The sequence below is a fragment of the Acanthaster planci genome, linkage group LG09 (genome assembly GCF_054643075.1).
Source record: "Acanthaster planci isolate LZ-2023a linkage group LG09, COTS_SCS, whole genome shotgun sequence".
NCBI lineage: Eukaryota > Metazoa > Echinodermata > Asteroidea > Valvatida > Acanthasteridae > Acanthaster > Acanthaster planci.
The window spans coordinates 10,357,204-10,379,433 of NC_141785.1; the positions used below are offsets into that span (position 1 = coordinate 10,357,204).

At 41.8% G+C, this 22,230-nt stretch overlaps 2 protein-coding genes across 10 annotated transcripts in view; one reads left to right on the plus strand and one right to left on the minus strand.

Moving 5' to 3' along the window:
- LOC110980687 (peroxisomal sarcosine oxidase-like) lies at positions 1-21,698 on the minus strand. 4 transcript variants are annotated; one of them, XM_087141165.1, is made up of 10 exons: positions 21,608-21,698; positions 14,106-14,183; positions 7,719-7,786; positions 5,682-5,830; positions 4,911-5,124; positions 4,434-4,616; positions 3,709-3,843; positions 2,285-2,437; positions 1,806-1,881; positions 1-1,559 (listed from the first exon to the last, which is right to left on the minus strand). In XM_087141165.1, the coding sequence occupies exons 4-10, from the start codon at positions 5,744-5,746 to the stop codon at positions 1,423-1,425; spliced, it is 963 nt and encodes a 320-aa protein (XP_086997291.1). In that variant the 5' UTR covers positions 5,747-5,830; positions 7,719-7,786; positions 14,106-14,183; positions 21,608-21,698; the 3' UTR covers positions 1-1,422. The 4 variants fall into 4 exon arrangements, with proteins under 4 accessions (XP_086997291.1, XP_086997292.1, XP_086997293.1 ...); XM_087141166.1 differs by lacking the exon at positions 7,719-7,786; XM_087141167.1 differs by lacking the exons at positions 7,719-7,786; positions 21,608-21,698 and adding an exon at positions 15,241-15,715.
- LOC110980686 (somatomedin-B and thrombospondin type-1 domain-containing protein-like) overlaps positions 7,187-22,230 on the plus strand; it is a 20,023-nt gene continuing 4,979 nt past the window's right edge. The window contains exons 1-8 of one of the 6 annotated variants that reach the window (XM_087141168.1): positions 7,187-7,235; positions 7,872-7,945; positions 9,559-9,683; positions 11,308-11,377; positions 17,201-17,710; positions 20,611-20,799; positions 21,146-21,245; positions 21,641-21,732. In XM_087141168.1, coding sequence (XP_086997294.1) covers positions 17,431-17,710; positions 20,611-20,799; positions 21,146-21,245; positions 21,641-21,732 — 661 coding nt within the window. In that variant the 5' untranslated portion in view covers positions 7,187-7,235; positions 7,872-7,945; positions 9,559-9,683; positions 11,308-11,377; positions 17,201-17,430. Of the gene's footprint in view, positions 7,236-7,871; positions 7,946-9,558; positions 9,684-11,307; positions 11,378-11,870; positions 12,079-12,846; positions 13,222-17,200; positions 17,711-20,610; positions 20,800-21,145; positions 21,246-21,640; positions 21,733-22,230 lie in introns of those variants that run through there. The other 5 variants (XM_087141170.1, XM_087141169.1, XM_087141171.1 and 2 more) reach the window with 5 other exon arrangements.

Here is a 22,230-nt window from a genome sequence, read left to right on the forward strand (position 1 = left end):
TTTAAGACTACTGCTATTCGGCTGTGCCATATGATGCATATGACCCCCGCCTTTGTTTTGGTCATTGTTTGATCAGAATCTCACGAATTCTTTACAGACTTCTGGCGGGAGGGGGATGTGTTACCAACTGATGAAACGTATTTTTGTCTTCTTATTAACACCCAAATATGTCATGTCTAAATTTACTAACACATCCTCACGTCTTCGTTTCAAAAATAAACACCATATGTACCCTGGTCAAGCATGTGGTACACGTGCGACGAAAATGCAAAAGCAGTCGAAACTTCAAACTCTCGGCTCGGCCCGATTTTTCCTGCTCAAGCAGCAGCGTCTTACGGCACATTTTCGTCGGCTGATATCCTGTTGAAGAGCCTTCCACACGTGCTCCAATCACAATACAATTAAAATGACAGAACATGTTTATTCCCTACAACTGACCTGCAGAGCAATCCGGCGGCAAATAACAATCACAAGGTGGATAAACTCCGTTATGAATAATTAAGTAGATTTTTTGGGGGGGAGGGCAGTTTAAATTTATTCATAAGCCCAAAAATAATCTCTATAACATCAAGTACAGTGAACCAGAGCAATAAGCATAAAGTTATATATAAATTCAAGTATTTTTTATATCAATGGGCTAGGTCCACCCGCATTCCATCGTACAATGACGCCATAATAACATCACGAATTACAATTACAAGTCTAAGTTGAAAAGGATTTTAAAATCAGTTTAATCCTTTCGAAGTGAAATTTTATAATTTAATGGCACTTGCCGCTATTTCGAGAAATAAATGACAGTGTTATTAAACTTCGATACCGGAATTATCGAAATAAAACTTGAACAGCATGACTTTTTTCCATTTTGTTCTACATTTGATCATATAAAAATCTCTTAAAAGGAATGCCACAATAAAAAATGAAACCTCCATGAAAAAGAAGCCCTCTATAACGCCACATTTGTAGCTTGACCTGTCAAATATTATGACTAAAGCACTAAAAAATCCGAAAATTGTGTCAATATTTTTGCATAAACGACAGTATTACACTAAATTATCCAATTTCGAGCAGCAAATGACCTACCCAACCCGAAGTTAGGTTAACATAATGAACGATGGGCCAAAGACGGTTCAATTTAATTAAGAGATTCAAATTAATGAAATAAGAGGCAAACGTTTCATGTGTTACATGCAATTAGCAAAATATGGTTGACAGCTACTGCATTTAAAGTTCACACACTAAGTTACATTTAAGTTTACTATTACTTGACCGAATATTATTTTCCTTTTGGGGACTGCAGACAAAGTGTCTTACCCAAGGACACAAGCTGGACTCTGCCGCACTGCATGTAGCATTCACACCGTATATCATAAGATTGGTGGTTCCTGACCACGAGGCCACGGCACTCCAAGAATAAATAGCTAGCTAGAGGTGAGCAGCAAATCTGCCGTTGTTGGGGAACCGTTTCAAACTCATGGGTGCAAGGTTGTAACTGGGCGGTGCTCCTGTGGCTAACTCGCTAAGGATTCTTCCCGCTGCTGGCGCTAACTTGAAGCCATGCCCTGGTGAAAGATTGTAACAAAAACAGCAACCTCAACAGTGCTTTATTCACAAAACCGCGACCTCTAACATTTATTTTATGCTGTCACTCAGTTTACAGTCTCGAGTGAAATCCTGCGCAGATACACGGCAGCAAAAATAAATTATTTTCTGGTTGTAAAGCACCGTTCAATTTACGTACAAAACACTACACAATGATCTACCATTCAAATATTGTATTTGGGTGACAAGCCAGATATTAAGCTTACCGGAAAATCCGCATCCAATCACGATGTTAGGGTGATCAGGGTGTCTGTCTAATATAAATTCTTCGTCGGGTGTATGCTACAAAAGACAATGAATAGAGAAGTATCGTAGATGCCGACACTAAAGCAAGGATATCAATATATAGATATTATTCCATACAGGGTGGTAGTAGAGGTCTGTTTTACAATACGGCTGTTTCACAATAGTGCGCCACCATACCAAGAGTTTGCCACGCAATGGCCATTCACAATCCGAGAAATTTGTCGACCCAATGCGCGTTTGGAAAGGGTCGACAAATTTCGCGCGTTATGATTGGCCAACGCGTTGCAAACTCTTGGTGGCGCACTATTGTGAATCGCCCGTATTCTCATTAATGTCAGTTCCGGTAAGTTCCGAAATAAACGTTGCCCCTAGTTCTTTTCTGTATTATGTTTATTATGATTCGGACCGTATGCCTTATTTGAAATTACGGAATACTCACAGTATATAGGCAGTTTTCAACGATAGCAGGTTCTGGATTTAGACCTGGCACGTGTTCCTTAATGAATCGTTTTAGTGTTTCCAGGTTGTGCGAGTGTTGTGTCTGGTTGCGAGTAGCCGGATCTTGCAGTTCGTCACCATGATGATTGCACACCTGAAATATTTTAAAAACTGGAATTTCGTCTTCAACAAATCCATTCAAATTACTTTACAATAAAAAACTGGCAGGAAAACCCTTGCCAGCATTCCTTAGTGCTGTAACCTAAATGCCAAAAATGCAATAGATTTTTAATTTATTTTAATTTAACATAATTTAGATGTGATGAGTAAAGTAACCAAGACAGAGTCCTCAACCTTAATATATTTTGATCACAACGAACAAAAGGGGGAAAGGTACGGTAAATACCGGTATACTAAAGGGGAACCAGTGAATTTTGACAAGGAAATGGGTCCTCACCAGTCCTCATCTTTGCCAGAAATTGGGGGATTGGGAAAGGTAAGGGTATGACTTGCCCGGCCATGAAAATTTGAAAATGGGGGAAGTGACAACATACGTATGACTCTATTATTGTCGATGTCCATGATGTTGATGTAAATCAGCACGATGCATTCAGAATGGCATATTTATGGCTTTTTAAGTTTTCCCTATACTGAATGCATTTTAGTCGTAGGAAGTCTGACAAAGTCTTTTTAATCCGGTTTAATTTTTTACTCACCACCAAAAAGTGGGGAGGGATATATACCCCTATCCCCCATGGTCCTTACGGAGGTGTTAACAGAAAAAAGTGACCTTATACTGAACTGTGGTCACAGTATGGGCTCCGTATGGGCCCTGAGCTGGACCAGAAGAAGACGCAGTTTTCCGAGCAACGGAGGCTCTTTTTGAAGTAACTGCGCATCGGTGGTTCACAAACTACTATGAAACGCAAGCGTTGCAGTCGCAGCGCTACCATCAAATGAACGCTCACAACCAACATGGCTCTTTTCAACCGATGAGGGTGTGCTTCTGCTCAGGGCGGATATAATACGTGCAAGATTAACAAGAGACTTTCCTTTCTTGAGGCCATATTGAGACTACATACGATATCGTAAGAAAGGACCCCGGCACTAATTTTGCTCCCTGTAAACTTTTCTTGATATCGTTTTGCTAACCATTCGCATTTGTGTGAAACGTCAATCATGCAACCTCCATCCCGTGGGTGTGATCTCTCTGCTGGGTCACTAATTGCTTAAAAAGTACCTGGTTACAAGTACTGGTGTAAGATTTCGTATTTTACGATACGGTACATCCTGGCGGACTCTACCAAAATTAAACAATAAAGAAATAATAATGAAAGACCACCACAACATTACAGCATTGTACTGCAGGGTACATCATTTCAGAAATACGGGTGAGAAGTTTTTAAAGCATTCTTTGTAATTTACCTTGAATAATCCAGGGTATTCGTCACTGGGCAACCCGTATGTCTCGTATTTCTCAGAGAGATAGTAGAAGCATGGACGGTCGGAGAACACACCAGGCTGTTTCTCTGGCCAGTAACACACCTTAATTTGAGATACCTTACAGTAATAAAAAGAATGGGAATTATCAAAACATACACAATTTTCAGTCAATCAGCTCACGAACGACTGAAAAGGAAAGCAAAGAAGTGAAAGCGACGGATGAAATGGTGTTCATTAGTAACCTACTTAGTAAGATATGAGACTATGAAACTAGCTTACTTCAAAGTGTGTTTTTAGTGCGTGATTTTAAAGAGATGGGCAAGAATTCTTTGGGTATCTGTGGGCCTACATTAATTACTCTTTTCCATCAAAATTTGAACATTTTGACTCCATCATTTGCATGAGAAGAATCTTGTTTTATGGTCTTGCGCACGAGTAATGTTGTCACCTGCAGCTGAAGTTTACGCAAACTATAGCGCAAAGTATCTTCAGACTTCATTCTGCAGGCCATTTCTGTGCGCTTCTTATCTGAAAATGCACTTATGGACGAAAGTATTCTCCTAGGATTCTCAGCACGAAAACTGTAACCGTTCGTAACAGAAAGGTGGCCGATGATGTCAGGCGAAAGGCGGACATGGCGTTTACGTGCCGACCCAGCCTCGCTGTTAATGGTGAGGCTTGACCTTTGCTAGGCGTTATTGACATACCTTCAAGGGAGGGTCAATTCCTAAAGGTTTGAGTATCTTCTTGGCCCAGGCTCCCGGGGTTAGGACCACACTCTCAGCTGTGTACCGCCCTCTGCTGGTTATGATGGACACATGTTCGCCAGGGACGATTTGCAAAACCTCTTCGTTTTCTTTAATTATTCCTCCTTGTTTCACGAACATTCTCTGATTGACAACAGAAACGTGCTTGATTTGAGTTTTTTTCTGAATTCACGATCAACAGTGAATAGCCTGGTAAAAATATTCAGTTTCATCAAAGAAAAAATGTCCGCAAGGGAAAAATGAAAAGGATTGCAAAATCAGAATCAATCCTTTTAAGATTATTCATTATTTTGCTATCAATTTAGAAAAGTGGCCGCATGTTCCCTGCGTGCACAATATGAAAAACAATCTCAAGCGTTGATTACACCGTTTTTATAAATTCCAAGGCGACAAAAAATAAACTTGTATATGACACACCTGTAAAGCTTCGAGGCATCGGTCAGCTCTTAACACTCCACCGTTAGGATCTATGAAGGCCTTTGCTTCCGAGCCGAAGCGGAACCCGGGGTAGCGCCGGTGAACTTGCTGGATCGTCACAAATTCACACGGCTTGCCCATGGCTTTCAGGAGCTTGCTGCGACGTGCATAGTCTCGGTAAGGTGGTTCATTTACCGACAGTAAGCCAACGTTTCTTTTAAAGAAGAAAAGAATAAAGGGAACCCAGTGGCCTGTTTGCAAAGGTATGTTAGAGAAGGGTTTGATCCAGCATACTGCTCCACGCTGTTTTACGCTGATGCTGCGTACGTTTTGAACTTCAGTTTCAATGCCAAATAGTGTGTCAGATATGAATTGCCCCTTTTCAGTGTGTGCTCCAATTTGGGGAACTGCGGGAACTAAACTGAGAAACCAAGTAAGGGGTATTATTGATAAAAATACGTATGTGTAAAGAGTCAAGCCTGTTGTTCAACCTCTAGTATTTATCTAACTTTGATTACAAGATGAAAATATAAGAGACAAAGAATAGCAGCCCCTTGACGTAATCACTGTATTCCAGGAATCTCAGATACTCATTCTTGGAAAACTTAGGCCTATAGGTGGGTTGGAAGGACAAAATGCTTATTACTCCTCGAAGGACCAAACATCTGGGGCTAGAGTAGACCCGTCTTTACCATCAAATACTTCTCGAGCTGCAATATTATCAATAACACCGATAAGGTTCTTTCGGCAGGAGGCCATATTTGTACACACCTGTAAAGAGTGGTGCCCGTTTCTCGTTCCAGCCGTTCCCACGCCTGGAAGCACTCCAGCATCATGTCAGCGTAATGTTTCTGCTGATACGCGTAGCGGGTGATGCGGGAGTGACCATGGGAGCTGCCCTTGTTGTGTCCGAGCTTGAACTTTTGGGGATTTAAGTTGACAAAATTACCCAAGTCTAAAGGACATACTTTGTGTTATGCAAGCCAGGCTTGACAACAGACCACTTGGTGAATAGAAAATCGACGCATAGCATTGTAATGTCGGTATGTGCATGCACAACTAGGTACGTAAAATGCATTACAATGACAGCGGAGCGTCTGTTGAGAGACCCAAAGATATGGAGAACAATTTAAGGTTAAATTTATAATACCAAGTGTGGATATGGGCACACTGAAGGCGAGTGCTCCGGCCCCTGCCGCCGCGGCCTGGCGAAATGAAAGGTCACTTTCCTTCTCGGATAACCCATATAATTATTTCAATTTGTGCGGAATCATTTGTACATATCAGTGCCAACTTTATGGGAAACCTTTGCTGAGAATTTCACATTACCACCGTAGGGTCCATAATGATAGACGACCGAAGTGAATACGTCACGCACCCAATATTATGCGTGTAAAAGGCATTAGCACGAGAACCACGTGAACCAACAACACGCGTTTACTCCTTTCGTTTGCATGGCACTTCCGGGTTTTAAATGACGTCACATTCGGTAATCTACAGGCATGAAGAAATGCTGGTCTGGGGACCATTTACCTGTAGCGGCTGTACATTACATGCATAATAACCTATAATCGCACGTCTCAACATTGAACTCGCACCACCAATGACTATGCACAATCTATCAGCCAAACAAAATATGGCAGATTGCCAACAAAACCAAAAAAGGGGCGAGGTTTTCTCTATACAAACGGGCTGCACCACTGTTGTCGAATAAGTTGAGCCTCAACGCCTAGCGACGTACACGCACTACATGCTCGTGCATCAGATGGGGGTTTGCTACTGGGTCATGAAAACACATGTACGTAGATGTGCCCTGGTGATTCCCTTGTTGAGGGGACCATTTTTCTTTGTTAAAAAATTTGCGACCAAATTGTATGCAAGTGTATTTAGAACATGGTAAGAAAAATGATACCTGTAATTCATGCGTAGGGATTACTTGTACTATTTCCTACGTATACGGTTTACTTTTTCGTACGTACGGTTTGAAGGCGCCTTTTTGTACGTTGTTTGGATGCATTGCGTACACGATGCGTTTATGCGTTTTACTTTCACGGACACCAAAATTGACGCCATTAACATAAAGGCACCTTTCCATATGCGCGTCAACAGTTGCCCCATGCGTTGCGCATCCGTTGAAGTCGCTCCTTGGGCGATTGTGATGTCACGGCCGAACGCAACGCACACATTTGTTAATTTAATGGATTCGATTCAGAGTATACAGAAAATGTACACATGGAAAGGCGCCTTAACACAAGTATGCGTTGCATTTGACCGTATAAATCGCCCTCAGGCTGGGACCGATTTGACGGATACCCAACGCTTGCCGTAAGTCTTAACATGCATATGCCTTTACCATTTGGTACGTGTAGATTACTATTTCGAATACAGTTTCGTGATAAAACGATATTAGGCAATGGCCGCATTCGAAAATCTCGCCTTGAGCAGAAGCACCCCATCATAGGTTGAAAAAGCCGTGTTAGTAGGAAGTGATCATTTTGCTTTGAGACGACGCGTATGCAACGCATGAGTCGAGGTTGATTTCGTACCAAAGGAGCCTCCGTTGCTAAGGAAATCGCATCTTCTCTTTGTCCCGCTTAGGGCCGAATGAATTGAAGTATATTGTCATGGACTGCAGTATGCGGATTACTATCCGCACATACGGTTTAGTAACTTGCAAGTACGAAATAGTAATCCGTACGTACGAATTTTTTTCTTTTCATGTGCTAAATACACTTCCATATTATATGGCACGTGCATTATGTAGTTTATTTTGTAGTCGTACAAAAAATTACAGTTCTACTGAGTCACCTGTTCGAGCAGCAGTGTCTTGCGACCGATTTTCGTCAGCTGATAGCCCGCTGCAGAACCTTCCACACCTGCTCCAACCACAATGCAATCATAGTGACAGGCCATATTCATACTGCTATCGTTATGGTTTACATTATTTTGCATCACGTCAAGGTGGAAACAAACGCCGTACAAGAGTGTGCGAGAGATCGCCTTCAAGATGACACTCGGGTGCAGTAAACTAACCGGCAAGTGCTTACCTGTACATGTCACTACAGGATTCAACTCATGATGGATTTAAAAACAATTATGCATGTTCATGTGGGCCTATACACGAGCAAACGAACACTAACTAAGCTGTTAAGTTCGTGTCGTACATTTCACAAGACAAACATACCCGCATTCAGCAGTACTTTTTTACGACAGGATTTGTTAAGAAGCAGATGGTGGGGCCTACCATATAGGCTGCAGTACACTAATTCAAGTGATGACTTCCGCCTAGCTCATTAACGTGAAAGAGGGGGGAATGGACTGGGGGGTTAGAAAAACAGTAATGATTGAGGTTGCATCCACGTGCCAAAAATCTGTCCTTCGAGCTCATAAACAAAAGTTCTCACACTCAAGATACTCTGAACCAGAGAGTTCTAGGAGCCATGTAATTGGTGAGTTGAAGAAATATGGCACGGAACCTCTGTCCCGGACCTAGAAATGCCCATTCTGAGCAATTTGGATGCAATGGGGTCTGAAAGTGGCACTATTTGGCCGTTTTGCAGATGGATGCTTTTTCAAAATGGCTACTCATTTCTAGTTTAGGAAATATCTTCGTTTCAGCGTTGGTCTGCTGTGGGTGGGAATTTCTCAAAAAGCCATTGGTCAACCGATCAAAATGTGCAAGGAAAATGAATGACGATGTGTTGATTGTCTTGTTTGTGCAGCTTGAGTGTTTTTGAAAGAATTTTGAAGTATTGGGATTTGTCACTGGTGTCTGGGGTGAAACCTAAAACGGCTGCTACTCAATCGGGAAGGCGCCCTCTTGAGGCGTTTGGGAGTGTTTTAGTAGCATGTACGGCTGGTGTGACAACATTAAGACCACAGTCCATTGACATCGAGTCTTTCTGATAACGTGATACTGCCTTTTATTTAATACAGAAGTGGAAATGTTTAACAAATGGGAACAGAGATAGGCTCGTTATCCTTTTTTGAGGCAAAACAAAGGTTGAGGAATAGGGATGACAAAAATAAATGTCTACATAAAAAAATGCGTTTTTAGGACTTCCATGAGGAACACAAAGCACGGAGCTAATATTCCTACAAGTACCCCGAATAAGGAAAATGGGTGGAAGAAATGAGGTTCGGCTGGTTCAATATTTTCTTCTGTGTGCCATATCGAGATGACCTTAAAACGATTGTTTCCAAAGTCACCACTGAGCGATCCGTGTGAGTAGGGTGACAGGTTTGCCCTGTCGCTCCGGTAACGGTGGCCATGACTGGACGCCGAGGGGGCCGTTTGTGACCAAACCTGCACTATGGGGTTCTACCCTCAAGGAGTACAGCACTCTCTACAGGGGGATAATTATCAAATAGTTCACCAGGAGGGGGACCTGTCACGTAATAGGAGTCATCGATTTGAGGGTAAAATTTAATTACTTTGGGCATGTTTTTGACGCTGTGGGTTGGATAACTGCACTGTACATGATGGGAATATTCTCTTTGAACACCGCATGCACTAAACCATGATTCAAAACCCCAATTTTTTTCAGAGAAATACATAATTTTGACTTTTTAAAAAGGCGATCTCCGCGCAGGTTGCATTAAATCGGGACAATAATTTTCTTTTGCTGTGAATGCTTGATCCCCTTAGTGATGAGGCGGATCCCGGGATTAGTATGGGCTGAAGTCGCCTCTGGTTTTGTTAGAGTTATCCCCCGCCTCCTCCAATATGGTCCCGTGGCTAATCCTGACCTGGTGCTTGCAGATTTCATGGAGGTAGGTCTGCTCTTAAATCTGCCCCCCACCGCCCTCTGGGCGAGCTGGGAAGGGCAACTAAGGATGTATAACGAAGTTTTTTGAGATAAGCATTCATTGGACATAACAACACCGCGAGTCGACACTTCCGCGTGCACGGATGAGGGCACAGATATAATAAACGCATAGAGGGCCAGTCATGGGCAAAAATGCAGTGCGTCCGGTGCACATTACGCGCAACGCACTTACATCGCCTGCATTTGTCTACATGTGCTTTCAAATAGGCCTACGTTCACCTTTTTTGCTCTACGGTACTACTGTCTCTTTTTTTTTCAATGTTGATACCGCATTGTTTTGAACCCCTTTGGGCCAGATTAAGTAAATAGAGGGTTTTTTACTTTCTAAAAATTATGGAGCTCTGGAAGTGCCATCCGACACGTTGATATCCTGACATCAAAGTTTTTTTCTCAGGATAACGACATGATACAGGCAAGATGTTCACAACCAGAGCTAATTTATCTTGAGATGACGACATCATAAAAATTGGATGGCGACAGCCTGCGATAATTTATCATAGGAAGGCGACATTAGAACAATTGGATGACGACATCCTGAAATAATTTAGTATGGGATGACAACATCGTAAAAGGGCTGACATCACCCTTGCTGGATGTCGTCATCCCATGATAAATTATCGCAGGATGTCAACGTCTTGCTTTTATTATGCTGTCGATTATCCCGCAAAAAAATGTCAAGATCTCAACAAGTCGGATGACACTTCCAGAACTCCGTAAAAAATGGCTTCCCAGAATTTTTTTGGCTGGAATTCTTCAACTGTGCGTAAATTCCCTATATCGAGGGCTGAATTTGCCCATAGCTTTGATTTTAGTCGGAAGCCACGCAGATCAAGAAAAACCCCTGTAGTTTTGAATAGGATCTGGCGGTCTATGCGGGCAGCAAGACAAAAGTAACCCACAATGCTCTGCTCGTCAGACTGTGGCGGGATATCTGCACAAATTTCTGCGAGCGGTGCCGTATTGCCTTTCTTGGCGCCCTGCAAGGATAGTGGGGACCAGCGAAGTTTTGCCCCCTCCCAAAGGATAGCCTCCACGCACGTGGATTGCTATCAGCCCCACCCTACTCCGTTTCTGCTGTTTTCAGATTCACGTTTGGTGGTTTTGCTTAATTTTTGTCTCCCCCCTTTTCCCGTTGACATTTCGAAGCCTGTAGTGAGGTTTCGACGGAGTTGGCTCATTTACACCATGCTGACTAAATGAGATCAGCAGTTGCCACTCTTTTAAAATTTCAGAACAAAATCAGACGCAAAAGCTGCATCAACACGAAAAATATTCATAATAAAGGGGACTGTTGCTCCTTGAATATCATCATTTTGTTACAAATTCTAAAGATGGCACCGTGGGTTTTGTTAATATATACATATAATCTCCAATGCAACACCACCCTGTTGTTAGACCTATTCATTTCTCTCTGATTTTTATTTAGTAGTGCAGATATTTATTTCCTTGGATCGTTTTTTTTTTGTTTTGGTCAGGAGCTGTTCACTTTGGCCCCGCGCTTTCATCAGGCCATGCACACAAATAATTCTCGCAACAGACATTTATTGATCCTTTATTATTATTTTCAGACTGTTTTGAATGTGCCAACACTGTAATAACACAAACGAAGGGAACTTTACGACGGTGCCCGTTGTTGCGGTAGGAAATGTTATTTTCACTAGGAGTTCACCTGCATGTCGGAAGGGCTCAAAAAGGCTGATGAATTCAATGCAGTTATATACGAGCCTGTTTCATGATCACACGATTCCCCATCAAACTGCATTAAATGGTAAGAGGAAAATGCCCGATAACACAACAGTCGTCGGTTGGCAATATAAATAGCTTTAAAAGTCGCAGAGCAACACAGAAGTTATTTTTTCCCCCACCGATTCCAGGGTTTTGAAAAAAGATTACCCATTTACCTAACTTCGACTTAAGCCAACTAGTCAAAACAATTTCGCGCGGTTTTCTTCTTTGTCAGGTTGAACAGTTGAACTGTAAGTAAATGGGTCATCCCTCTTATTTTGATAGGGGAGAGCTTGCCGAATAAAAGGGCTTTATCCTCAAGGTGTTGATTTAATGGTGGAAGTGCCCGTACTGTGAATCTAAATTGGGAAGCCAGTTTTTTTTTCGTGAATATAGGCAGCTTCCAAAAACATCCTCTAACCAATGACCTGTTGTATGAATGATTATATAGACATTTTCATACGGGAAAGTCGTGTTCCAAACTTGAGCCCTTTAATTTGGCTGTACTGCCGTGACCCAAGACACAGTTATTGTTACACCGTGCACGATTGGTTGCTTAGCGCCGTTGGCGGGGTACTTCATTAAGAAACTTCGTTGAGTTTCGATACAAACTGGTAAGTTTTCTCCTCTTGCTATAGATACGCAAGGGTTTTTTCTTTTAGAAACGGAAAAAGGGGCCGGGTGTAACAACAGGTGTAAATGATACTGAGACGACGCTGAAAGATACGTGCGTTTCACAATAGTGCGCTTCCGAGAGTTTGCAACGCATCGGCCAATCACAAGGCGCGAAATCTGTCGACCCAGTGCGCGTTTGGAAAGGTTCGTCAGATTTCGTGCGTTGTGATTGGCCAACGCGTCGCAAGCTCTCGGAGGCGCACTATTGTGAATCGCCAGTATTCAGGGCATCTAATGAGGTTGACCTTCAAGGGGAAATAAGGTTGACAAACCTTGGAGGAGTTTAAACTGTGTGCCTGCAGTATTACCAATACCTTCGAGTAAAAACTCTTTACATGCATATTTGGCCCAAAGAAAATCAAATTACACGCCTAGGCTTTTGATTTTTGACATAATAGAAGCAACAGTATCTTATTCCTCAGCAACAGCAAAATCCCTCATAATGGAAAATGTTATCGGCTGCAGTGCTCCCGGCAAACTGATTATAAACTGGCTTTGCATTCACACGAGAACTCTGTCGACCCTTTCCAAATGCGCATTGGGTCGACAGATTTGGCGCGTCGTGATTGGCCAACGCGTCTCAAACTCTTAGAGGCGCACTTCTGTGAATCGCTATTCAATGGGACTTCTGAATAAGACCGAAGTCCGTGTTATGACGCATTATAATTTCTGATTTGGAATTCCAATTGGAATTCCATTTAGTGCAGTTTTTGAACGACAAAAGTATTATGCGTTTGCATAGCAGGATTCAACAAACATGCAAACATGCAATTCGTTTGGACATAGCCTAATCCCAAAGCAGATAAACATGCAAGCCACATTATACAACTCGATACTTTGAGCACACGCCCCTCGTAAGAGTAACAGAGGTGGGAGTTTGGCATTTGGCGTGAGGTCTCGTTGCTAGATAGGATTACCGACCGTGCATTCCATTCCTGTATTAAGAACAATATTAATTGCTCGAGGTTGATTTGAGATGATGTGCCGCAAGTGTACGGCATTTCATCTCAGGCTGCATCAGTAGGCTATCCTTACTTTGGAAGTATTACAGAGGAAGCGGCTGTTGAAGAAAATTTATAAAGGTAGGTCAAGTTGAGTTTGAATTCAACGGTGATTCAGAATAATAATATGTGTGCTTAAAAAGCTTAAAATGATTCCCCCAATTTAAAAACGTGAGGCCACACGTCCCCTTCCCCATGTGACACTGAATCCCCGCCGTGGTCAAGGTTAAGGCTATTTCATACTTTGACCGTGGGGAACTGGCGCACTACCACGCCATTACGTTGGGCCTGAGGTCAGTGGGAGAAAAGGCCCACAGGAAGTGCCTTACTAGTGTGAAACATACACTGACTGCATGGAGAAATAGTACTAGTCGGATTCTTGAAAAGTGTGCACCTTTCAACATATTACCCCTATGACATTTCCAAGCAGTGGGTAACAAAACACAGATTTTTTTGGAGATGGAAGATATCGGTATCTGTTCACACAATCCCAGTCCTTTCCTGTGAATTTCCTTGATATCTGCAGGTCTCCCAGAAAGTCTGCATCTCGTTGTGGTTAAAACAATGCAATGTAAAAGGCAAACATGGGTGATTCAAAACACGGTCTTTCTGCGGTCGTTAAGAAAGCTTTCCCACATGAGGATTGTGATCACTATGAAAAGGCCGAGAATTTAAATGTGTCTGTTTCGGCGCGGATAATAATGACATCAAAGACCCTCGAATAAAAAGAAACAGTCACTCAATACAATTAGTAATAAATACTTCTTGAAAATGTTCGTCACAAGAAAAACTTCATAATATAACCTGCCGATAGTTTCAACATGTTTTGCAAACAAACATTTCAGGGGGTCCTTCCAAAAATGGTCAGGCAAAGTCAGCCTTATCTCCCAAGCAGTCTTCTACAACACAAGTGTAGTGATATTTTATAAGAAAGATAGGATGTCAAAGCTAGGAAATAAACTTACCACTTCGGGTGATGTAGATAAACGTAGTCACCACGACAAACTACTGCATGACGAATGAGAATTTCCATTTGGCTGTAACTGAAATTATCAAAATTACACGCACATAAATCGAGAATGTACTTGATTTCACAAAGGAAATAAGACCTATGGGCATTAACATACCAACAGATATCACGACAAGACGAAGCTTCATTCATTTCCAGTTATAAGAACAAAGAGCATGCATTTAACTGTCGATCATTTTAAATAATTTCTAATTCGTAAATATTGATTCTGTATGCGCGACGCAGTAAGGTATGTTGTGCGGATACGTAATTATTGATGTGTTGAAGGCTCCTTTGATGTCTTGTCTATAGACTGCATTTTGAGTTGAAGCATAGATATCATCAATGAATATGTTTCAAATTGAAAAAAATCTGACAAAATGTATTCATGTTACGCACTGCCTCATCACAAGACGTAACTTAAATTTTTTTTTCTGTTTCATTAACTAGTAAGTGTCTGTTCAAAGCCACATGACATTTTGTATAAGCTGTGAGAGCCAATGGAACAATTGCAGTTGCACATGCAAACTATAGGCTTGAGTTTCTCCTCTGCCCACGATGACCATTGTCTCAAGTCTCATAGACATGAAAGCTGACACTTGGAAGGTACAGGCATGCGGCGCAATATCTGACAGACAAACAATACCCTCACACCGTAGGGCATGATTGCAGACCTCACATTACGTCGGATCTTAATAACCGTAGCGATGTGTACCACTTGATGGAGAAGGTATCAACTGGGTGTTAACCTTTTACGAGAGCACTGTTGATGTTAAAAATGGAACCCCGGGCCTCACACACGCCATTTTAACAGTACACGGGTAGGCCTACGTGCTGGCTGCACAGGGAGAGCAATTTCATTACGGCAATGGAATTCCAACTCCAGCGGGCCGTCCCGAGGTTGGACGCGGGAATAGCAACAGCGGGAACGGCGCCGTCAGTGTGACGGTGCACGCTGGCTGAACTTTCTGCCTACTCAGTTTTGTTTACTGTTTGAGGCATGGAACCGCCTCTTTGAGTGTGGAAGTGCTGAGGCATGCATAATTCATTCAGCATCGAATTCGTTCTATCCTCAATACTACTTCGCCTACCTTGTAACATAACTCTTGCAGAAACGCACAACTCAATCGGGCACCTAACTTGTGACACATGCAAAAAAAATTGAATCGACATTTGTCAAATCTGCCACTATTTTACTTTAAAATTTCAAATGTGCGCAGTTGTTACAGTGCAATAATTCTTGCCGTCGTTGTTGCCGAGAGCTCCCAGTCAGAAAGCATTGAAATCAAACGGTCAATTTGGGCTAATCATTCGCTCATGTCCACCGTTAGGGGGTCGGCTCCGAGACACTCTTCTCCTCCATTCATCCCCCACAATGATCCCAATCCAATCGAATTAAACGTGAAATCCCTTGCCAAAAGGGTGGACCCAGGGGGTTTAAGGTTTCTACGACTACGAGGGTCAAAATATTGTGTTCGAGATTGGCATTGTTCCCAAGTTGGAATTTTGCGCTGCCGCCTTCGGGAAATTTTTTTCCTGTCCTTGCGGTGTTGTTCCCCTAGATGTTTTGGCTGGGACTGCGTTTCAATAAAGGCCTCCTCGCTCCATCTGATAAAAGGAACAAAGACGAACCAAGCTCTAAATACCCAGGGGAACGAATAACTCAACAATAATTTTCTTTTGCAAATCCAAGTAACAGAATTCTATTTTAAGCCGACATCTGGATTATGGTGTCAGAATGTAAAGTTTCCGCTCGTAATCTAAATGTATCGCATTCTTATGTTAATGTCGAAGCTGTCCAGAACACACTAGTACAACATCAAAAATAGTTAAATGAGACTGAATGTGAATGACCTCACAAAGTCCTGAAGCACAGTTGCTTTTTAGCTAATTCAGTTATATTTTAACACTTAATTTCACATTATTTCGCTCTTCTTCATAAAAAAACAGCAATTAAACAAAATGAAACTAGAAAACAAACCACCCTTCAATTTTCTAAGATTAGCCTAATATAGGAAAATGTTGTAGCTCTCTAATTTTTTCAGCAACTGATTTGATGATACTTAAGTCCATGTTAGCAAGGTTCGCCTTATCTACACTATAAAAAGGATTGATCTCCAAGCTGGGAACGCCATTTAGAAAAAAGTTAATACGTCATGAAAATGAACACGCGAATAAACAAACTTGACGTAAACGCGGAGTTCAAACGTGTTTGACTATTGCGAATTCTCAAATTGAATGTGAAACGCCTTTTTAATAGATTCTATCTGACGGCTACAATATTTACTTCACAAAGAGTTGAAAATATCACAAATTTTCTCATGCTACAAGTTTACCTTGAAAAGTTACTCAACATGATCTCCGACAAAAGCACCCTTTAGTCTTTGTTTGTCCCCGAATATGGCTGATCAGACTTGTGACTAACCTTGTGATTGACCTGTGATTTGACTTGTGATTGACGAGATTACAAATCATAACCAATGGGAATAAATTTATATATTATAATGGATGTACGTATCAATAATTGGGGTGAAATGTAGTAGCCATTGCGCATGACAGGAGTTATTAATATTTCAGAAAATACTGATCAAAACTTTTTTCAATTTTGTTTTTATAATGTCACTGTTGGTACCTTTTGTAAAAGTGTATGTCTCTTTCTTTTAAAATCAGCAACAAAACTTGGCCACGTGCGTGTACGTGTCGTTTTCTCCATTCTAAATATAGTTTGCTATAACAGATTCTTGCAGCAATATTGACGAAGCACGCTTAATCTACAGGCTTCCACTCCCTTATATCTCAATATGCTTAGATGCGCGGCAAATGCATTATTCATAACACATACCTTCCCAAGGTTCAAGACAGCATAAATCAGAAATGGTATCCCCTGCCTCACAAGTGATTTTTTGATTGGTAAATCATTGAAAAAAATTCAGCCGGGTGCTGGGAGTAAACAGATCTGTTACCACTCTTGTGCTCCTTCCGATCCGCTCGCGTTTGATGGAATAGCATTGAGACACGTTTGAGACATCACCGGTTTTGTTTTCACTACAGAATACACCTCAATTGCTTTCACGCCCATCGACCAATGAGGGAACAGTCAGGCCACCACTGTGAAGTTCGGCTACTAATGCCCGCCCCCATCCGTTCTCCCAGGACCGTTTACTAGGCGCTGTGAACAGAGGCAGCTGGTTCGCCGTCTAGATTCCCACAACTAAAAGTCTAGCTCCCACAACTTGAGGACATACACCCACTTGGAATTAATCACCAGAACCCAGAATTGTATGTCTCATCCTTCACAAGGCCCCCTCTCGCCGAAGAACGAAACAATGATACCCCTTTTACTGATTTGTTTGGTGTGGAGCCATCTTCTGTCGCCGGTCATAGCATCTTGCCGAAATGGGGGCCAGTTTGGGGGACCCCTCTGCTGCCAGGGTAAGGATATCAATTGCGTGGCAGAGGGGTATAGAGTCAACTCGCCCTACTACCACGAGACCTGCTTTTGCGACAAGGCGTGCGTGGATAACGGGGACTGCTGCTCCGATTACGAATCGGCCTGTCCGGGTAAGACCTTCAACTTGACGAGTTAACAGTAAGTTTGGGTGGTTGTTAAGATTTGTCGCGATTGAGAAGATGACTTGGACAGGAGAGAGACAGAAAATGCCATACGCATTAAATAATTGATTGATTTATGATGATGATGATACTGACGAGATTAAAAAAGTACAGTGATAATTAAAGATAATTGAAAATAAAGATTTTACCAGTGACGATTATCATATAGGCATTGGCAAGATTACTGCAGTGTAACGATAGTGAGAAAACTATGGCCTCGTGTTGTGCAGGGTGATGATGGAGTATATTCGTAGTTGTGACAGTATGTAATGACTTTTGTATAAAGGAAATAACAAAAACAGTATCGGTAAAAGAAGTGAAAATATTCTCGTTCATAACCTGCACGAAATATACTTCATGTTTACAACTCATTCTAATGCTGGAAAGCGAGACTTAAACCCCACTCGTTGCGATTCGCGAACTGATTTGGGCACGGGTTCGTTTTTATACTTCAGCGAGACATAAATAAATTGCCAGGAATCTTCAGTCCAGTGTGATGTTTACTCTAGGACCTGGGAGTGACTCCTAAAACGAAGCCAATGTTGAGTGCTAAACGCCATTTGTCGCCTTTTATTTAGGACCAACAATTTCCGTCTTGTCAACGGACTGTAATTTACAGTATAGTTATTATTGCTGAGTGAGGGACCCACTGAAATTCTTAAAATGTCTTTAGCCTTCATTGGCCTGCTAGGAATCTTTTGGTGGCGAATACGTCATTAGACTTTTATATACCTTTAAGCACAGAATGTGCAGCAGTAAATTTCGAATATGTCAGACAATAACGATGACGTCAGACAAGTAAATCTTAAATTAACAACTATTTCCAATATACGCAACCTTCTAATCCCTTCTAATTTCTCCTTAATCTGTTTCCTGAGCCGTGCAAACAGACATTGCACACTGGCTCCTTTTAACATGAATACTACAGCCTGGCAGCATGTACAGCTGTACAGGTGAAAGGAAAACTTGTTCGTGTGCCTTGTTTTGGGCTTGAGTGAATTGGGCCAGTTGTGTGGGGCGAAGCAAAACGTGACGAATGTGAATTCCAACACGAAATTGGATTTGCCACAGACCTAAATATTCGACCTAAAAATATCTCTTAAAATAAACTGCTTTAGTATCTAAAAATTTACCGAGGCCCACACATCCTGCCACCTGGATAGCATATTACGCATAAGTAAAAATACTGCATCCAACTGCCTCCGTTCACCAGGGAAAGATTCTAGACGTTGGGAACTGTGCATCAAGTCAACCTGTTATACCAGTATACATGTAAAATGACTTAATATGAGATGCAGGCAAAAAATTTGGTAACGATCGACATCTCAATTATCTGACCAGCAGCACAGAAGTAATCCAAGCTCTAGTTTGACTTCATTACGATTGTGAACAGATGTGACCTGCGAATATGACGCCTGAACTTCGAATGAATTTGTTTTCTCCAAGTAACATTCTGAAACTTCGCAGTAGACATAAACGTTTATGCTCGTTGAACAGTCTTGGTGTAGTCGAGAACACTTAAGACCTTTACAAGACCACACAAGACCAACACAAGACCTCCAGTCTCAATTCAAGTCACAAGCTATTCAAATGAACTGCAAAAAAGCATTCCTTTGTCATTGTTCAGCCTGTTACTTGTGACTATTCTTGCGCATGGTCTTGTGCATGGCCTTGTGTCTGGTCTTGTGATGGTCTTGTGCATGGCCTGATGTCTGGTCTTGTGATGGTCTTGTGCATGGCCTTGTGTCTGGTCTTGTGATGGTCTTGTGCATGGCCTTATGTCTGGTCTTGTGATGGTCTTGACTACAACACTGAGAACAATGATGAAATACAGCACTGTAGAGATTTCAGTTCAGACATTACCATGCCACGGTGATCCGGGCACATTACGCTTTCAGTAAAATCCGGTTTTGATTGGATATCTGAAAATTTGTCAACTAGAATTCCACGACGCCTGCAAGCTATTAATTTATAAAGTTAGACAAAAAATTAATGGAAGTCGTTTGTCAAGTTCTTCCTCTTGACAGTTTGCTAACGTCTTCCCCCGTGGACAGATGACACCGAACGTATTAAAAATCACAGGGGGTGGCCGGTACCACGGTCAGATAAATCCCGTGGGCGTAAGGTGAAGGCACTCTCACCGTGAAACTGTTCGAAGGCACTTTCACCTTTAATATCCAGGCACTGGATTAAAAACAGCATGGGGCTTTTTGAAGCATCCAGGATATTTCCCTTAACTTTGTTGCATGTCAAACTTAAATCAAATGATTGTTATAGCTTGGAATTATCAAACAGAGGACTGTCGGAATTATTATGTTGGCCTGCCTTTCACAGTTGTTTTCTGAAGCACTCTGAACCCATTTTAAAAGACATGCCTTTAAAACCTAATGTTTGGGAGAATTTTTACACTTCTACAACATTCTCCCCCAGCTCAAATGGACCTGCTGCAAATGTCGTTTTGTAGAAGCAGTCGCGCAGTGTTGTTGCAATTATATATTTCAAAGGCTTATCTTTGAGTGAAACGATAACTTTGTGGATTATCTTGTTTTCTCACCACCCACACCTTAAACTCCTCATGCTCTGCGCGATTTGAGGTAACTTCCTATCCTTTTGTCCAAGCCATTTTTTCCCCGCAACGCCATCCTCCATTAATGCAACGAAAAATTGCGCTTTACGGATAATATAGGCAAACGCTTGTCAGCCAAAAGGGTAAAAATGGTTCGCACATACTGTTTGATTGGCTTCAAAATTATCTTGCCCACCACGCAGATTTACTGTTTGTGCTTAATAATTCAAACTGGAAATTGGAAAAAAACTCATTTTTTCCTGTTATTTTTCATTCCTTGTAGCTGTGGATTGCGAGGTCTCCTCGTGGAGTTATTGGAGCGGCTGCAGTGTGTTGTGTGGCATCGGCGTCAGCGAGCGGAGGCGCTACAAGATTAAGGACCCTGAGAATGCAGGGGAGCAGTGTCCCCCGTTTCGACAAATGAGGGCCTGCCTAGCAAGTTTCTGTGAATCTAACGAGATCCCTGCTAATGGTAATTAAAAAACAAATAAACAAACAAGCAAAACAAAAACAAAACCCGAGACTTGACATTGCTTTCTATACCTAAAATAGCCTCCAAGACTGCGCAGAAAATGTTTCTTGAAGAATGACGCAGGCCGATAAAAAATAATTTAAACAGGGTTTGTGTCATTTAATAAAACAGTTTGTTCTGTACCCCTTAATTTCACGTAATCACGTACTACAATTAGATTTAAATTGTACTCAAGAAGATGAAAATGTGATGTACAAAGTACAAGTAAAAAATCAAACGAAGGCCTGAGTAAAAGCTGGAAATATCTGACTACTGTGGGGCTTTTCATGATTACTTCTCTTTTCAGGTATCGCACTCGTCCTTCCATACTCCTACAATGCAAGAAGGGACGATCCAGATTTGAATCTCATGAAGAATTTTCTCATTAGTCTGGGCCAATACAAACCGTAAGTTTTGACAACATGCACAGAATAAGCCACAACACAATTACCTAGGCTGTAGCGAGGCGCTTATTTCTTCCATACCCTTGTCTGAAGTTTTATCCCAAACTGTACATGCAGATAGATAGTATGGAAAGCGAATTTAAAGAATGCATTACATGTATAATCAATGAATACAGCGTGCAGCACTGATAAATCTAGGTATGGTGTATTCGTTCAGTGTTGCTGCCATTTTTGCAAAAGAAAGATGGCTGTTGACTGACGTGAAGGCATGCTACAATGTTGTGGTAAACGGTGGTGACAGACACTTATTCGCGAAGTCTTTTTTTCCAGTGTTTGCCAGGAGACCAAAATATTAATTTGCTTACCGCTGACATTTCTTGGTTTCTTGAATTCCACAGCTTTGACAGTTACTGCGTTTACTTCAAGGTGACAGGGAGGAACAAGAGCTGTCGCTCGAACCGAAGTAGCGTGTGGGCAAACTTTAAAAAAGGTACGCAGAACATGGCGTCCGGGCGGATAACCCCGGAGTGAAAGGAACATTCCTGACAATGTTAGGACCTTTTGTGATACTCCGACAGACAACAATTAATTCCACACATCATGTCACTATCTGCCAGCTGGTCGACATAATGCCAGCGGTTGTTTTTACGTAGAGAATGATGCACGATTGCAGTACCGACTGCATACCTTTATCTCCACTCAGAATGATCTCCCGCGTTTTCCCTCCGAAAAATGTAACGATGGCTAGATGGCGTTTAAAAATTTTGAACTTTTAAAGAAAATGACTGATTTTCAGAAAAACTGCAAATGCAGGAGACATGCCTTCGGATACAATCATACTGACGTATCAGTTTTCCGCTGTTCAGTTCACTACCTGTTTTTTACGAGTCGCGTAAACTCCTGCTGATTACCGTTCTTTAACGTCTGTAACTTTTACGAAGGACATACTGGTCGTCTGCTAGCTGACAACCCCCCCCCATCGAAATCT

What these genes read in the sequence shown, in the direction of transcription:
- LOC110980687 (XM_022237584.2), bottom strand. Translation starts at nt 7,862, where the DNA reads ATGCAAAATAATGTAAACCATAACGATAGCAGTATGAATATGGCCTGT. An exon ending in AGACACTGCTGCTCGAACAG is followed by an intron (nt 5,831 to 7,718) that starts GTGACTCAGTAG and finishes AATCCCCAAAAG; the next exon opens with TTCAAGCTCGGACACAACAA. An exon ending in GAATTGACCCTCCCTTGAAG is followed by an intron (nt 3,844 to 4,433) that starts GTATGTCAATAA and finishes TATTACTGTAAG; the next exon opens with GTATCTCAAATTAAGGTGTG.